This window comes from Erithacus rubecula, assembly GCF_903797595.1.
Source record: "Erithacus rubecula genome assembly, chromosome: 1".
NCBI lineage: Eukaryota > Metazoa > Chordata > Aves > Passeriformes > Muscicapidae > Erithacus > Erithacus rubecula.
In genome coordinates, this window is record NC_136658.1 from 3,923,479 (window position 1) to 3,942,143 (window position 18,665).

General features: G+C 47.1%; 1 protein-coding gene across 6 annotated transcripts in view; it reads right to left on the minus strand.

The window, feature by feature from the left end:
• Window positions 1-209: 209 nt before the first annotated feature.
• The window catches only part of RCSD1 (RCSD domain containing 1), a 30,001-nt gene continuing 11,545 nt past the window's right edge, over window positions 210-18,665 (minus strand). The window contains exons 3-8 of one of the 6 annotated variants that reach the window (XM_079308039.1): window positions 9,590-9,692; window positions 7,124-7,213; window positions 5,884-5,955; window positions 4,436-4,630; window positions 3,202-3,922; window positions 422-2,393 (exon numbers count right to left, since the gene is read on the minus strand). In XM_079308039.1, the coding sequence (XP_079164165.1) occupies window positions 3,215-3,922; window positions 4,436-4,630; window positions 5,884-5,955; window positions 7,124-7,213; window positions 9,590-9,692 (1,168 nt within the window). In that variant the 3' untranslated portion in view covers window positions 422-2,393; window positions 3,202-3,214. Of the gene's footprint in view, window positions 3,923-4,435; window positions 4,631-5,883; window positions 5,956-7,123; window positions 7,214-9,589; window positions 9,698-18,665 lie in introns of all 6 variants that reach the window. The other 5 variants (XM_079308042.1, XM_079308038.1, XM_079308041.1 and 2 more) reach the window with 5 other exon arrangements.

Genomic DNA, 18,665 nt, shown 5'->3' on the forward strand with positions numbered 1-18,665 from the left:
CGGCACCGCCGCAGACATTGCCATGGGCTCCACCGCACCCTCCTGGTTGTGTTATAAATGAGAAACAAACTCTCGATATTCAGCAAAATTTAGATTGCTCTATTTTATATAGATAGAGTAACGCAGCGCTGGGGAACATGTGAGGGGTCACCGCGCACCCCACGCTTCCACCCAACTTGGTTTGCAGCTCCTTTTTTATAGTGTGGTTTTCCTTGTAGTAATCGAGAATTGTTATTGTTTTGTTGCAGTAATTCTGCAAGGTAAGCAGCGGTGGTCAAAGAAACTTCCAAACTTCCGTGGGACAGCTCTTGGGACAATTGGTCATGTAACCTTCTGGTCTCGGTAGATAAAAAACAGAAGAATTGGGAAGCCTGATCTTTAGCAGATAGTGTGTGATTGATCACACAAAGGCAGGAAATCATTCTGCAAAAAAACCTTTCAGACTATGGAAAACATTTTTTTTTTTCCTTTTACAAACTGGTATACACAATATTCATAACGGGGTTTTAAACAGAATGGGTTTAATAATATATTTCCCTTTATCTAGGTCCATGTTCTTTTCTTATTTTAAGTATTCTGGTTTATACAAACTCCAAAACTTCTATGATTAACACTAATCATTTATCAATTATCACAGTTTGAATCCCGTTTGTCCCTGATGTGCTCTGTCCTGCTAATGCTTCCTGACATCCTCATGTTTCCATGCCTCTGCATCCCGGACTTTTTTCAAAAAGTCTATTCCTCCCTGTTCCTCAGTAGTTTCTCTCTTGTATTAAATGTACATTTTGAAGTCCTAATGCCACTGGAAATCTCACCCCTTTTTTGCCTGCTGTTACCAGTTCTGTCCACTTTTCCTCGGGCTTCTTCATCTCCCCAGGAGGAAAGAAAACACACGGATTTTTGTTTTGCTTTGGTTTTATTCCACCATTTATTTATTCCGTTTCTCCCTCTGATTTCCATTCCCGTGCTGGGGACACACATACAGGCACACACGTATCTGCATGTACAGTAAGGCACAACCACTCACATTCACATGGGACACTGCTGAGAGAAGAAACAGGGCACAGCCAATGATGGCAGCCTGCCCTGCCACTCAAGCTAGAGCAAGCAGATTAAAGTGGATCCAAAGGCAACAATGCTCCACAGCATGGCTCAAAAGGGTGGGGAGGTCGTGTTTGCTCATGGTAATTCAGGAGGGCAAGTGCTGCTGGCTCTCAGCAAGTGTGGCCTCAGTCCATGTCACTGGATGGACATTTTGTTCCGTGTGGCCAACACAGCTTCAGGCACTGCTGTCAGGAGACTGGTCAGTGAGATCTGACATCCACCTCACCCCAGAAACTGTCCAGATTAAAATCATAGTGACTGCTAGCCCTTGACTTTTAGTAGTCAAGGAGTGAATACAAATCTAGTATTGGCCTAAGTAATTTGGAGGGACTGGCTGCCTGAGCTTGGACAGTTCAGCCTGGCAACTCCACTGGAAACTCAGCCAGCTAGGACTTCTTCTTTGACCTGCACAAAATTAATTGGCTCCTTCCAGGAAGCTGGGATGCTTTCTATAATGAGTGGCTCTTGGTGGCCACACACCAGAAGTTTCATCACAGACTGGATAGAGTTTGGAAGTGAGAAAGGCTGATGGACAAGCAGCCCTTCTAAATCTGGAATGGAGCCCAGAGCCAGATAAGAGGACCTGCCCTATTGACCTACTCAGCACATCTTTGCATACAATCTGCTGGTTGTGATTTTCCTCCACACTAAAAGCACCTCAAAGCTGAAGCACACAAGACCTACCAGCCTACCACAGGTGGCTGTTTCACAGATCAGCTCCACTACAGAGGGATTTTATTTATATATTTTATATTTATGTATTCTTATAATCAATGTTCCAGGAGTTTTCTCCATGTCCAGGGCTCACATTGTCTGCCATACAGCACACATGGAGAAAACAAACTGTTTAAAACCCAAAGTACTTTAAAAGAAGCTACCAAAAAGGCACCATACGTGTATGTATGTACGTAACTGATGAACTTCATCTGAGACCAATGCAGGGGAGGAGAAAAAGACATTTTGGAGCAGGATGAAGAAGCAGGACTGTGAGTGGTGGTGGCAGCTAACTCCAGGACAGCAAGTGTCAGGTCTCTTAGTCCCCAAATATTCCCAAGGAATGCCAGCCAACACCTGAGTCTTGAACTCTGAAGAGATTCCAAACAGTCTCTTTTTCCAGCTGTCCCAAAATACGATGTGGCCACTCAGCTCTGTGATGAGTCTGGACCTCAGGGGATTTCTGCATTCTGCTTCTCTCCTGCCACTCAAGGTTTTCCAGTAGTTTCCATCTTGATTTGGTTAGGTGGCTCCTATCCACATGTTAAATCTCCTCTGCCCTGATTGGGTATGTCCTTTTGAGAGGGGAAAATAAGTAAGGAAATAATGAAAAGTAATAATGGATCTAAGCAAAGACAGTGCTTGGAAGCCCTGGGGGTGCTTTGGTGGTTTCTATGTTAAGATGAGCTGCAGCCCAAGCACCAGAATCCTTCCTTCAGCTGCTCCTTGCCAAACCAAGGAAGCATTTGAAGAGTAGGTGGTTGAGGTGGGATGAGACATATCCTCAGGCATCTGGCTATGTTATCAGTGGTTGCAGAACACACAAGAAGGTGTATGGAACAAAGGCTGCTTCAGCCAGTGGAAATCCTGTTTATTTCAGTGGCAAAGGCCCATACCTGCATGCTTTCAGAGCTGACCATGAAACTGGCGTGCCCTGCATTTGCTGGAAAGCTAACAAGCTAAACACATAGGGAGTGTATATATATGTACACATGTATACATACAATGTGTGCACACATATAAATATTTATATATAAGGAGTCATATTGATATAGTGTATACATGGTTACAGCTGGGGAAATGTGCTTTTTACTGCAAGTACTTTCAGATTGCTTTCAAAACAGAAATGCAGGAGGGTGCCTGGTGAGCAGAGCCTCTCCATTATACTGAATCCAGAATCAGCTTTGCTTCTTTTCCATCCTCTCTGTAACACCACCCAGGAGGGCTGGTTGTTTTGAGTACCCTGCCTCACAGTCTCTGCAGCCCTAACATCTGAGGCTTTGGACATGTGGGGAGGAGCAAAATCGTTGTGTTCTGTCACAGTTGCCATTTTTGCTGGCAGCAAAACCCTCAGGTGCCTTAGGAGCCACCATCACATCTTACCTGTGTGTCACAGCTACGCTGTGCCCTGGTCCTGCGTGACTGACACTGAAGGCTCACTGGCAGTCCCTAATCCCACTGCATCCTGCTGTGGATCAGGTGCCAGTGCTGCTTCTTCAGTGTCTGATGTTTTCTGTGTGTCTGTGCTCTCACTGCTCCCCTTTGTTTCAGCTTCAGCTTCCTCCTTCTCCTTGTCTCCCTTTCCTTGTTCACAGGCAGTGCTTTGCTGCTCTTCTCCCTGGGGACTGTCACACATCTCATTGTTTCCAGAGGAAGGCTGAGGAGAGTTCTCTCCTGGGGCATCATGACACACTTCCTCCTCCTTTGTATTCCCCGTGTTATTCTTGCAAGGAGCAATTTCCTCTGCCTGTTTTTCCCCCTTTTCCCCATCTTCTGATCTACTGGATCCTCTCCTTGATGGGGGGTTCTTATCAGACTCTGCCTGTTTCTTCTGCTCTTTACTCCCTTTTTCTTCACCCTCTGATCTGCTGGATCCTGTCCTTGATGCCGGCTTCTCATCACACCCTGACTTTTTCATTTCCTCTTTGCTCCCTGTTTCCATCTCCTCTGTCTTGCCATTGGGCCCAAAGACCTCATCTTCCCTGGCACCATTTTCTGGAGAGGACAAGCTGACCCCCAAATCTTCCCCGTCTCCGTACTCGGACAGAGATCTCCGGAACCTGCGGGAGGGCGGCCGGCGCTTGATCGACCCTCGCGTCCGCACCTGGGGCAGGAGAAGCACACGGTGAGGAAACAGGCAATGGGAAACAGGAAAGCACAGCACAGGAAAATGCCTCTGGATGTACCCTTGGCAGGTGGAGGAGGGAGCCTGCATTCCAGCTGGTGAAGGTGAATGCAGGCTGTAGCTCCTGTCTCTGGTGACACCTGAGGAACTGCCATGCTCTGTGCTCCCTAAACTCAGCCTCAGCCACCTCAGGGATTCGCTGGCGTGTGTCACCACCTGCTCACAGCCACTCCCTGACACCAGCCCCCTGTTACTGCTGAGCTGAGTGACTGGGTCCTGCCCCTCCATCCCCCTTCCTTCCCCCTGCTGGACCTGCTGGAGGAGACTCCACACAGCTACACAGAAAGGCTGTTTGGAACCAGGCATAGATCCCTCTTGGCCACAAATACACACTCCTACAGCAGGACTGAGGGCTCAGCCTCCTCTTCCTCTTCATCCCCAAGCAATAAGCAAGTCCTGTGGAATGGAGAAAGCCTAGCAGGCATATCCTACCTTGTTGTAGAACTGCAGCTGAGTGCTCTCTGGGGGCTGATCAAAGCTGACTGGGGTCTCACTGGGCTGGGACTGAGTCCCTGGGCTGGTGGGCGTTGAGGGAGGTGTGCTGAATGGAGAAACCAGGACCTTCATCCCAGGGCTTTTGGGAGACACTCCTGGCAGCAGAGCAGCTGGAGCAAAAGCCAGATTGGCCTGCAATGAAAACCCCCATTTGGGGCATGTGTGACAGCAGCATGTGCTACACACCACAACCACACAGGGGAACCCCTGCTCTGTCACATCTCTCAGCTGTCACAAACCACAGACCTCCTAGCTGAGGGTTTCTCCTGGTGACACAGACAACAAACAAGTCTGGGCAGAGAAGTTATGACTGGACATTTGTCTTTCCCTGGCAGCTGGAACTCAGGACATGTTCTTTTGTCATCCTAAAGCCTTTTGGGATTTTCCAGTGACCCAGCCAAGCCACCACAGTCTGCAGTGGCTGAGCTGGCAGAAAATCTGAACAGGCAGCCAGCAATAGTTCAAGATTTAAATCCTCCAATGTGTGCCCAACTGGAGCTCGCATTTTCCAGCCTGACCTGCAGGTCTTGCAGAATGACTTGTGCAGTTGTGAGAAGACATGGAAAGAAGTGAGCTTGTGATTAACTGTGGCAAAACTGTTCCTGCTGGCCTGTCACTGAGAAGCTCCCCTAGGCAGATGTCCTTGGGTGCATCAGAGGGACAGTGCTATGAATAGGCTCAGGTTGTGTCAGGGTGGCCAGGAGGCTCTGGAGTGACACGTGCTGCCAAGGACAGGCAGCTGTCAGGGGCAGGGCACTCTGTCTTCAGGCCATTGAGTGCTGAGCTGCCCTCAGCAGTGCAGATCAGGGACCACAAAAACACGAAAAGGGCAGAAAGTGCTGGGTGTGTTTGTGTGCAGCTGCAGGAATCCAGATGAGGGAAGTGCAGTGCAGAGCTCCCAGGCACACACAGGACAGCCTGGAGCACACACTGCCAGGATTGTCACTGCCTGTGCTCGAGGCCAGCTCCCAGTGCAGTGCAGGGGACTCAGTGTGAGTGACACTGCTGTGAGCAAGGAGCTGCAGGAAGTCTCAGCCAGGGTTTCTCTCACTTTCTCTCAGAGCTTCACTTAAACTCAGGCTTCTGCTCAAGAGTGTTGCTGCCATGCCCAGCCACGTACTCCACAGATTCAAATGATCCTGATCCATGCACTGGCATGTTTGTGGGTACACCTGGGGATCACTGCACTGCTTCTGGTGCCAATGGCCACCACCAGACCTGCTCTGCCTTCCTCTCTGTGTGTGCTGGGGCTGGTTCCTCCCCACTGTCACCCCTGGCTCCTGCATCCCCTTCCCCTGTGACTGCTCTGCAAGGGAAGTAGCTGTGACCAATGCCAATCAGTTTTAATTTGCTGGGGAAGCCACATGAGTTCTGCCAGGACCTACCTGCAGCTTTTCAATCATGGGTGAGCTTTTCACCTTGACCTTGGGAATGGGGCAAGCATTTGGCGACCGCTTCTGCAAAATAAAATGAAACAGGAAAATCTCACAGTGTAGTAAGTGAAAAAGAAGAAAGATAATAAAGGCAGAAAACTTGGAAGAGATAAGCATAAACTGCTGGTAGGGAATCAAATGAAGCTTCATATAGTATTTCCACACAGAAGTTTATTTTTCTTCATTTCTGACCCTTTTTTCCTTTTGTTATGTAGCCATCCTAGGGGATCCTCTGGGGATAAAGGGCTGCTGTCTGAAGTGTCTGAGTCAGGTGATGCACATTGCCTCCACTAAGGTATCTAGCCTGTGGCACAGTTTGCCCTGCTATTATTTCAGGACCAGGTAGATTAAAATTCTACCTCTTAAAGCCTTAATGTTGGCAAATACTGTGAACTTTCTGTAAGAGGAAAGACTTTCTGCCACCACTTGAGTACCAAGTTAAAGGATATCCAATTAGTTTAAGCAGGAAGGGCCTAAATGGCAGGAAAGGTAGAGCTATGAAAGGCTGGAAGCAGTTTGAGAAAGACAGAGCATTGCTTTGAGAAAGGGCATACTGCTTTTTTTTAGAAAAGGAAGGAATCTAACACTTTAAAACTTAATGTTCCTTTGGCATGGAGGCAGAAAGAGCCTGTAGCTCACAGATAAGGACAAAGAACTACCTCCTTGTTAAGGGCAGGTGACAATGTGAAATTTGATGGGTAAGCCTCACATCCTGAAATACAGAAGGACAGACCAAAGAGGGCCTGAATGAAAAATTCCTTAAGTAGCAGCCAGTTTACTGGGACCTGCTCATTCAAGGGTCCTAAAGAAATTGCCAACAAACCCTCTCTCCACTCTGGATTAATTATTCACTTTTTCTGAAGATGGAAAAATCTCATGAGAAGAACTATTACCCCATTATGCTCAACAAACAGCATGGGTACTCCCTGTTCAAATCTAATAAATACCAGTGGTTCCTGAACAGTGGTAACTGGATGGACCCATCAGTGTGCCAAGGCTGAAAACAAAAGCAGCAGAAATGGCTGTGCACCCATGCTGCAGGGGCAGGGAACAGCATGGAGCAGGGGTAGGTTTGCTGCTGCATGACTGATGGCTTTGGCTGCACAGCCTGACCTCTCTGGCACCTCCAAACTCATGTCTCAGGAGAGAACAGAGAGGAAAAACCTTGTCCCCCTATTAAATTGGTACTCACTTGCTCATCATTGTCACTTGTCTCAGTTTTGTGGGAATACAAGGGGAGGGAGCAGGGTGGTTTCCTCCGAGTTGGCTTATGTGGTGGCACCTAAGAAAGAAAACAACCAACTCAGCAGCAGGGAAATCAGGTTCCTTAAAAAGGAAGTGAAATTCAAGCACCAAAGGACATGCTGTGTGAGTGACCTGCTTGGGAGGCAGGGGTCAGCCTGCCCAAATTAGTCATTCAAAGGCAGCAAAAATTGATATTAGCACATGGGTGTGCTTGTGGCATCCACAGCCCAGTCCTGGTGTTGGAAGAGTAGTTTGTATCTTTTTCTTGGTGCAAGAGACACTCTTCTTTGCTGGGGAGGGAGAAGCCTTCCCAGAAACTTTGTCTGCAAAGCATCCTGCTGGAAACCCCTTCACACTGGAGAGGTTGTTACTGCTCTCCTTCCTGTCATTACCAGGATTTCCTTTCAATGAGTCTCAGCTGCCTACCTGGTTCCTTATTTCCTATTTATGTCTTATATATTTTTGAGGCAAAAAGGGGAATTCTGACTTTTACAGAATTTCAGCCCCATTCATTTCTCTTGAATGAAGGAAAGCAGCACACAGGGACAAGGATCAGCTGCAACCTGAAATTTGACTAAGAAATAGATTCTCCAGAGGAGAGGGAACAAGGGAACTTAATGGCAGGGACACTGATTCCTTCTGAATGTCCTTGGACTCTCAGAACTATGAGAGAGCTCCCTAGGAAGGAAGGGATGCATATCACTTAATTATTGCTCTGGTCTAGAAGCCAAGCTGTCTCTATTTTTATGCCAAGTTTGTAGTCTCCTGCCAAGCTGTTAACACACTTTTCATGTGTTAAAAAAATAATCCAAAATAACTGGTTAATATCTGGAATCTTGGATAATATCCACAGTAAAGTATTTGGATAATTTTGTTACCTTCTCCCAGGCTGGCATGGGAAAAGTTGGATTATGGCATCTTTGCTCTCTGTACAACTGGCTGTCTTGGAGAACCTGTGCACCTGAGGCCACTCAAATTCTTGAGGTGCTGCACCCAGCCATGGCACTGCTGCATCTCTAAGCAGCCCAGGGCAGCCCTGCCCTTATCCTTGTGTCATGCTAGGAAGAAATAATGTGTCTTGTGGAAACCCCAGCATTCTGCCACAGTGATGTGTCAGAGGTTGCCTGGTAGACAGGATTCCCCTCTGCTGGCATGGACCAAGCAAGGGTTAAAGACCATCCCTTGGGCCATTAATCTGAAGCCAGCTTGAGAAAGCTGGTGGGGAAATGACAGATGGCTTGGAGAGAAAAGACAGGAAACTTTGTCCTCCTCTGTCTCTGGAGAAAATGAGTTTCTCTGCACTGTGAGGCCCTTCCAAGCTGCCCTGGCTTGGGAGCAGCAGAGGTCTGCAGATAACACAAGAGAGGTCTGGGAACTTTCTGCCTTCTGAAGGGTGAGGGACTTAGTGCAATTAAATCCCATACCTTCAAAAGAGGAAATTACTGTAATGGGATGGACAGAGTGCTGTGCTGGCGACTGGAGGGGAAAAAAATAGTGCATGGGAAAAGACTGGCTATTCCCATCCTGGGAGTGCTAACTCTGATAGATGATGGCATGCCAGCCCTGCAGGGCAGAGGTCACCACTGCACCCAGTCAAAGGAAGGAGGGGTGACAGGGAGGATTCCCTTAGGCCAGGCTGGGATCAGGAGCTGAGTGGCAGAAGGGAGCAGTTCAGTTTTAAAAAGTGCCTGAAAAGAGCCACCAGCAAACATTCATGCTTCTAAAATAAAAAGGTGCAATGATACAGAGGCTGTCTGAAAATGTCAACCTCCTTTCATAAATAACTCTGACTTTCCTTTCTTCCTAAGAGAGGTATTCTAGTGTTTTGCTTAGCTGGAGAAAGCGTGTGAGGCAATGCTTGGCATAGTGGCATTTCATTAAAATAAAGTTTCAGCGTGACAGAGACAGGCACAGAGTCTGAAATATCATTGGGAAGAGGCAATGAAGGCGAGTAAAGAGGCAGCTTTCCTTCAGACCTACACAGAAGTAATAACCTGGAGAAAATCTCCTTTTGTGAGCGAGGTGCTGATGACCTGCCACTGCTGTTAGTTTCTTTTCTCATCAATGTTGGCTATTTCATTATTCACTGCTGCTGTCTGCCCACAAAACCCAGCCCAAAACAGGACATGCATGCACTGTTGTCTGCTGCTGTTGGTAAATCTGTGCACCCATCCAAGCTCTGCAATGTCTTGGGTAGTGTCTGTCCTAAAACCTGGCTCTACCAAAACACACATCCACCAATCAGCAGTGCACAGAAGGTATAGCCACAACTTGCACTCCACGAGGAGATGAATCCTTTGTGCAGATCCAAAACCAAGGTGGACTCATGCTCAGATCACTCACGTTCCAGCTGAAAGAGACAAGTGATTAACTTCCCACTTGACTTTCTGCTGGTGGCTGCAGAACACCTTACCTCTTTTCCAGGGATATTGGCTGCTTGCTCTTTGAACTTCCCTGCTAGCTGAGCCACTGACGGTGATGCTGACTTGTCCACCTCTGAGTTGGTCTCTGCTGGCCTGTTCTGACAAACCAGGAACAAGAAGTTGTGAGTGAAGGTTGGGAAAAGCAAGCCTGTGTATGTGGTAAAAAGTTCAAGAGTAAGCAAGGACTTAAAGCAGAGTTTCTCACATCTGGCATCAATCAGCCAGCCTGAGAGCAAGAGGTTCTGGAAGACAGGATTTAGCAGCATTTTCAAATATCTCTAATTCATGCAGAGCCTTCCAGCTCCAGCTGAAGAGCCTACACTCAGAACTTTTCAATGGAAGCAAACCAGGTGTCTCAAGCCAAGTGTCTGCTCCTCTTATCATTGCAGTGAGCAGATGGAGCAGGCAGTAATGTACATTCCCATACACCTCCTCAACCCTCCCATCCCCTTGTTACTGCCCTGGTCACCATCAGCCTTGCTTTTCCACTGGTTCTGCTGTGAGAAGCCATTGCCAGTCCTCACAGCAAGCCAATATCTGCTTGGAGACATGTCCCTTGTTGTTCTCCTTTTTTCTCAGTGAAATACTGAGGTCAGGGGGGAGGGAAGGAGGAAATACCATGGCTGAGAGAAGCTTCCCCTCCCCTGGGTCTACAGCAGGCTGAGAAGCAGAAGGTTTGTGCTGAATGATGCTGGATGATGCAGCTCTTCCCACATCACACTGCCCTGGTGTCATCCCACATTCACCTTGTTTTCTTTGCTATGTGTCTATTGAGCAGTGTGAGTAGAAAGCCTTGACATCAAAGCTGATGAAAGGAAACCTTTGTTTTTCATCTCTAGTATCTGATGCTGGGGAAACCAAACCAGAGGAGCTGAGAATAACTAACCAACAATTGTTATTCCAGCCAGGGATAACAATCCTGGTTTTGTTACAGGTGGAGACATCATAACAAAAAACTAGGCTATGAACCATCAGTAAGGAACCTCACAGCTCACAGCTCCCTGTACCACCACCACGAACCCATGACCAGCACCACCCTTCTCACCCCCTCAATGCCCTTTCAGCTTCTCAGTTTTTGTTGGCATCGTGGAAGAAGACCTTTCCCTTCCTCAGAGAGCTGTAAATAAATGCTCCCAATAAATGTTATCTTTTTTTTCCCAGGCCCACAAGCCCCTGTAGGTGTCTGCCATTGCCTGTTAAATTTCCCATACACTTTGGAATAGCTTTCCTGAATCCAAGGAAGTCCTATCAAGCTGTCTCACCCCAGTGACCTTCACTCACCTTTGCCCCTTTCACTGGAGTAATTACAGGCAGGGAAAGTGGCAGATAATGGAATGGAAGAGTGTGGTAGGAAAATCAGCAGGGCAACCTGCTGCACATGAAAAAATATGTTTGGGCTAAGTGGAGAGGGACACCTGTAAAGATGCAGGCTGTGTCTCCCTGCTGTGAAGGTAGGGAAGGCTGGAAAGAGGAAGGAGCAAACAATAAACCTAGAGACTGCAGGATGGACTGGGAGGCTTGGCTCATCATACCAGCTCCCAGGATACCTGGGCATGGCAGAATGGACACCTGAAGTAAGGACTCAGCTGAAACTAAGCAGCTGCAAGTGCTCAGTGTCTGTGGCAGAAAGGTTGCTTCCTTCAGAGCCCATTTTTCTCCAACAGCTTCTTTCACAGCCCTTTCCCTTCACCCAGAAAAGACACTGAACTTCCTCTTGGCCTCTCTGACCTCTTGTTTTCGGGGTGAATTTTCTCTTTCTCTCTTTTCCTTTTCATTTCAGTCTGCAAACACAGCTGCCTTTCTGTGATGAGGGCTGGGAGGCCAGCAGGGTTCCAAGGGTGTCTTGTGCTGCAGCTCCTGCGGGCGCAGGGCGCAGGAAACTCTGCACATGCCATTCTAAGATTAGCACCAGTAGCCCAGGGGGCTGTGTCCTCCAGAAACTGCCAGCTGCAGACTCTCCCATTACGGGAAATAGAGAGCAGGAAAGGATCCCTACTCAGATTCCTTCTGGCACTCACACTGCTGTGCTGTGTCCAGCTTTTTTTGCAATGTTTTTTTTTTAGTCCCCAGGTGATGTGCCAGGCTCTGTGTCTTCTGGGCAAGGGAAGGTGCTGTAAAAAGTTCCCTTCCTTGCACTGCAAGGAGAACACAATTCCTCTGCCTTCCAGGAGCTGGGCTGGCAGTCTCCCTCTCACCCTGCCCAACACTGTGAGGAAGGTGGGAAGCCTCATTTTATCACTTTCAACCCAGAGGGTGAACTAGTCCTCTTCCACACCTAAGACTAAGACATCTGTTTCCTTCACCCCAGAGCTCAGTGCTGGGTCTCTCCTGTCCCACAACATGAATGCAACTTCTCCCATTCCTGGTCACTTTTCCCACCTTGGTAAAATAACCCACCACTACTTTTCTAAATGGTAATAAGAAGTAGCTCTGTTCCTTTTTTCTCTTCTTTTTTCTTTTTTTTCATTAACAGTGTAATTACTTAGACATTATTTTTGTGCATTTTGCAGCTGATCCTCCTTTTCAGAAGCAAAGCATGGTCAGCCTGCATGGGCTAAAATCACAGAGCTAAGGTTAAAGGCTTAGTCCATCAGTAATTTGGTGACTGCTACTCTGAGGTCTTTTGCTGTTCCATAAAATTAAGTGTCTGAGCATCGGATATTCTGAAAAATGTCAGACAGAGCTGGAAACAGGAATTTAATTATACCATCAATGTAAGCATGGTACTGACTGCAAAAAAAAGGAAGTGCAACTACCAAGTTCTCTGTAAGGGGCTTGTTTCACTTTTCCAAGTAAGTAAGTTGATAAAACTGAGTAAATTTCAAAACTGTTTCCAAAATGTTTCCTCATCTGCTTTTAAAACTGAGCTTAGTCCCTGTTAGCAGCACTGGGGAAGAAACTTCCCTCCCCTAGGAATCTTCTGACTTGTCTGCTTCTGCAGGTAGGACATTTTTTGGCCAGATGGGTCACCTGTTATCTGAGAAGCAACACCTCCACAGCACCTTGCAAGGCTGGAGTATTCAGCAGCTATGAAATCTGTGACAGACAATTTTTGGTACTGGTCCTGTGCAATATCAGCCCAATTCTCCTGCAGCTGCATCTAGACATGGTTTTGGGGTCAGTCCCTGATCTCCACGTCCCTCCTGTATTTCACAAAAGCATCACAGGAATGACTCCCTGCAGCCTGTTCTCACACCAGCCCATCATGCCAGATCCTGTGCTCACACAAGTGCTGCAAAGCTCCCTGTGACTCTCACAGGGATCTTCTCATTGCTGCACGCACAATCTAACTCAGCAACAGCAAATACAGCAAAAATAATGACAAATGTAATGTCTCAGAGGCAGATACAACAAGCCATCCAAGGCTCAGGGCTAGTGCCTTGATTACAGAAATATCAGAAAGGGTGATATTCAACACCCAATGCTGCACCATGAGAAGGGAGTTGTCAGTGTGCTAGAGGAAAACAAGAGAGTGTCAGTGTTTTTGGGGTGCAGTTTCATAAGGCCTGAGTTTCAGACAGCTTATGTTTCCAACCACTCGTTCTCCCCTGACCTTTCCTTTCCCCCTTCCCCCCTCCCCTGCACCCGTGTGAGTTTGTGGGGCTGTGCTGTAAACTGGATCACTGAAATGACCTGGGCTTAAAATACACCCCTTAACTCTTTACACAGTTATTTTTAACCCAGATCATTCCAGCCTTGGAGGTCAGAGCACGGCCCAACACTCTGCTGCAGTGGAAAGGGATGGAGGGGTGGCAGGGGCAGCCCAAAGCACAGAGGGGAAGGCTTCCCTTCAGCTGCTCCAGCCAGAGCCTGAGGAAATTACATCCCTATGCATCCCCCTGTTCTGATAAAACAGAAAAATTGTATTTTTGCATGCCTGTAGGGGCTGGTGTGGTCTGTGGCACTGGTGTGCAGTGTGCTACCACCCACCTGAGGTGCAGACAAGTCCAGGCCATGACCCGTGAGCCACCACAGGTGAGAAGTTGCCATTAAGCACCCACAAAACACCCATAAATATTGTGTGAGCCAACCCCAGTAGCTCTGCTTCAAATAACAGCAGCCACAAGTGTAAGAAGATTGTCTACACCTGTAGGACCTGCTCAGCAAAGGAAGGGATGGGGATGCATCTGTGGGGAGGAGAGTCCTTAATTCAAAATAAACCATCATCACCCTGCTTGGAGTGTGCAACTGGGAAGCAGTGTTATGATTTTGCTGGAATAAAAGCATCAATGCCAATCATGGATTTCAGCAGGCAGCAGAAGCTGTTGCAGACCCTTGTTTCCCTGCCTGGCTCAGCTCTCCAAAGGCAAAGCACTCTGCACAAATCCCTCCCAGCACTGACCCTTCTCGTTTTTCAGTGAGGTAGCTGCAGGATTTGAGGAGCCAGCCAGCCACAGACCTTGTCTGCATGGGAAAGCTTTTACCAAAGTGAGCCAACTCTCTCAGTTTGCAGGGCAAAATACTGCCTTAATCTGATTGAGGTGCTGCTTTTCTACCTAACTGAGCTCATTTGCAATTATTTTGGCTGAAATGAGCTGTTCTCAAGCTCTCAGGTACCCGATTCTGACACAGAAAGCAGCATTTTGGGAATGACACTGCAGACTGCATCAGGGAATATGACTGCTTTTGGGGTTCCCCAGGGGGTGAATGACTCCTACAGTGAGGTGCTGCCTCTTCCCCAGAAAAGTTCCCCTGCAGAGCTGGGGTGTGATGAACTGGAGATGTCCTGCACATCTCACAGCAAGCAATGGAGAAGTGATGAAGCACAGCTCCAATTTGGGGGGATGATTTCCTTCAGCAAGAGCCACTCCCTTCTGGCTGACCCATCTTTTCTTCAACCACAGAGGCCAGCTGGAGGCAAAAGGTCACTGAATAGTCACACAGGGCACCATCTAAGGTATGCTTCCTGTTTATCTGCAGAGGACATGAACTTATGCTCTGGAAAATGCACCACAAATGCATCTCAGTTATTTTTGCTCTTGCATTTTTTAAGTGCAGATAAGATTAGATGGGCAGCTCATAAGTTCTTTAAATCAACTAAAAAAGCTCAAGAATAGTTTTTATTTAGGATTGGACGCATGCTACTGAATGGAAAAACCTCTTTAATATGTAATTTGTAGTTTCATTCAAAGTCATCTCTCTGCATCTGACATTTAGATGAATCCCAGCTTGCACCCTGCTGCCAATATAACTTGAACTGATTTGTTTATCTGTACCCATGCGAGTACATCAGTGGCATCAGGATCATACTGAAAGGAGAACATTGTTCAGACTGGGAAGGGAGAGGCAAATAAGCAGGGTGTGTTTAAAACACCAACTCCCCCAAAAGAGCAACCTGAAAGATGAGAGGGTGGGAAAACACCTGAATCCCAGCATGAGGAACGAGGCAGCACAGAGCAGGAGATGCTGCTACCCACAAGCTGAGCCTGCCTGATCTCCCTGTGACCCACAAAAGCACAAGCACAGGCTGAACACAGATTGCCCAGGAAGTGGGTGGGCTCACACTGGCCTTGGCCCATGTTTCACATCCCTAGAAGGAAATCTCATGATGCTTGTTCCAACTGGAGCTCAGCACCACGCTGGGCCCCTGGCTCAAGAAGCAGCACATCCCAATATGAAAGCCCTGAATAAACAAAACTCTTCTTGCTACACTGACCCCTCTTCATCCCAGCAAAGCTTCCTTCTTCCCATCTCTCTCTTTACTCCTCTTCACAAATCATTCTCACTGGAGACCTTCCAGCTCTCTGTTTCAGGAGGGATTTATGTGATTTATTTACTCACTTGGCGTTTTATCTGGCAAGGAAGCTGCTCCTTGTCTCATTGTAGTAAATTTTAATTATTGGCTGAAGCCCCAGCTGGAAGTGGCTGCAGCTGTGGCTCTGTGATACCTCATAGCCAGTCCTGTCCATCATTGTGTCAGTGTAGCCTGTAGCATCTTAGGAAGCAGGGCCAAGGCTCTTACCTGCTCTTTCTACCATTTACTGAACAACAGGGGTGATATTTCCTGTGCTGTGCTCCACCAGAGCAAAAGCTACCCTGTGAGCCACCTCTGCACCTTCCTCTGGTGGGGCTAGGCTAGTCCTAAGAACTTTGTGAACATTTAGAGCTTTACCATAGTTACTTTCCAGGAGACAACAAGACAAGAGTATCTTGCAGGTCTTTCAAATGTATCCTGAATATTAAAAAAAAAAAAAAAAAATTATACTTCTATCTTTCTACAATATTTTCTTTGATCAGCCTTTACCAGACACTAAACACCCCAATTTCACATTTTGTGAGCTTTATGAATGGCAGCATGCACAGAGTCCTCATCCTTCTCCCCCAAGATGCCATCAGATGCAAAAAGGAATAACGAGTCTCAGAGTGCCATGGGCCCCTCACTGCTAGGATGCAAGAGTCAAACATAATGGAAAGCTGAGCAAAGAAAGTAAGATTTACACTTGAAAGATACAAGAAGAATTCTGGGGCTGATATCTGTCTATAAATCTGGTTATGAAAGAGTGAAAGGGTTTGTTGAAGAGTATAATGATGACCTGAGCATGCTCTGCTGAATCCCTGACTCTTGTTTGCCAGGACTGGAATTTTGAAGGTTGTGCAAACAAGTTTCTAGTTTGACTTGCAAGAAGAGAAGTGAATGTCTCATATGAGAGTGTACACAACTGTGCAGAACCATTGAATGTCCAAGATAAAGCTTTATCTACATTGTGAAGCCTCAGCCAGTGCAGAGGAAGCCTCCACATATGGCTGATGTCACAGGCAACAGATTCATTCTTGCAGCTTTGGGGAAAGCAATCTGTGAATTATATTGTCAATGCTGGAGCTCCAGATTTCTGAATACTCTGTGAAGACAACAGGACCTCAGATTAGGTTTGGAACCAGTCTGAGCTCCTGGCCCCAAAGATGGATTTTAGACTCCTCTGACCCCCACACAGCTCTTCTGAACATATCTCTACATAGCTGTAGATTGTGGTTTCCTTGAGACAAGGGAGTGCTCATTAATTGAGAAATGTCAAGAAAGTAGAGAAATATTAGACATGGAAGACATGGAGGCAGTCAGGAGGAGGTAAAGACTTCAAGGGAGTCAGTGTTGTTAAAACCCAGAGCAGCTCTCCTCAGCTCCCTCTGGAAACAGGACCTCTCACAGCAGCCCTAACAAAGATTCAACTAAAACTCCTGAAAGGCAAATGGCAAGAAAACACATCAGGTCTTCTCTTGAACTGTTCCTTTTTGAAATATTTTCAGTGGAGAGCAAGCTTCTTGCCTGAGGGTAAATCACTGCTGGCCTTTCTCTTAGAGCCTGTTGAGTAAGTTAGCCACAAGAACAAATCAGAAGTATGACATTCCTTCTCAGAGTGGCACCCAGGTCAACACTTATCCCACCACAGATAAATGGATATAGGATGAGTGTGTGCCTGACCTCAAATGCACAGCTATAATGAGGGTGATAACGGGGAAGGAGCTCTGACTATAACCCAGGGCAGAATAGTATAAGGAATGTGGACTACAAGGGATTGTTTGTTTTTAAGAGAAAGAGCAGAAAAATCCCACTTTACATAAAATATGTAAAAATATGTAACACTCCCCTGAGTTTGGAAAGAGTTTGCTTTAGGGCAACATTTTTTCTCAAGATTTGCAGTGATCTGGTCTTGATTTTCTCATTCTGAGAGTTCCCTTGTGAAGTGCTGCCATCTTGGCACTTGGGGTCAAGCACTGCCCAAAGGGTAATGTGAGGATATTCCAGCTCAGCAACTTTCATCCAGAGGACTGCAAGAAAATCTCTCAAATGCCTCACTTGAAAACTACAGAGGGTTGGATCTGCCAAATTTAAAGTCTAACCAAAGCAAGATTTGGGAATTGGGTAGAGGTTGATAAGTAGCCAAAAACTAGTAAAGGGAGAAATGTTTTTCAAAAGAAGAAGCACTGTGTTGTAGTTGTCCACTACATTGTAAATTAATAGTTTGTGTACTCCCAGCCTTGCCTACTATAAGAAGAGGGGAAATTCCTGATGATTTTCCATGGTTTTGTGGTTTGAGGTACCCAGGTCTATTTGTACCTATGAGGTACAAATGGCTGAAGTGTGCTGGGCCATGGGGAGCACTGGGTGGTGGAAATGCTGTGGTGTCAGCAGAGCCAGGCAGTGCCAGGCAGGAGGAGACAGGCAGAGGAGAGCAGCCAGTGCCAGACACACAGGAGAGGAGCTGTGTCCTTCACAACAGAATCATAGGAAACATCTGTAGACATTGGGAAACTTGACATGGTGAATAAACTATCTACCTTCTGTTTCAGAGAGTGACTACAATGAAAACAAAATGAAATAAGCATTATTTTAAGCAAGCTGTTCTTCCCTTTGTGCTGTGGTACGTAGCTCTCAGGAGTGCCTGGCCTGTGCTTGCCAAGCTCTGGGGAGAGCAGCAATAGCAGCAAGAGTCACTGTGAAAGGCACAAGAGAGATCCTGAGTCTCCCTTTTGGTAAGGAGAATATTTGGCAACTGCATGGTGCCTACATGTTCCCAGCACTGCATGGGCTGATTAATCTCAGCAGCATTACCTCAAATTACTGTTAGGAGAATCTGCTGTGAGGGCATTGTATGGGCTTGTGCACTTTAATGCCTGTATAGCTACTGCTTTATAACCCCCAGAACTGTTCCTGAGGCAAGCCAGGCTTTCATCTGTCAGGAGACCATCAGGTGACCAGCAGGTGTGGGATGTCTCCTCTGCCCCAGCAAACCTTGAATTCTTTGCTACGTGTTGACATGGCTTCAACAAGCAGGTTGGCAAGTGCTTGTCCTAAACCCTAGATTAAAACCCATCCCTTCCTGGGCAGACTGAGGAATTTGAAGCCCACTCTCCCAGAGAACAGAGCAGAGCCCAGGATTCCTGAGCAAGTGTCTTATTGCATCTGGCAAAGGCTGCAGGAGTGGTTTGATCCAGCACCACCATTACCAAAAGAGGCAGCAAACTGCAGCACCTGGTCCCTGCCGGGCAGGGTGCCTGTGCAGGGCCAGCATGTGTGAAACCTCAGCCTGTGCCCTACACTGACACAGGCAGCTCTTGCCTCTGCTGTGC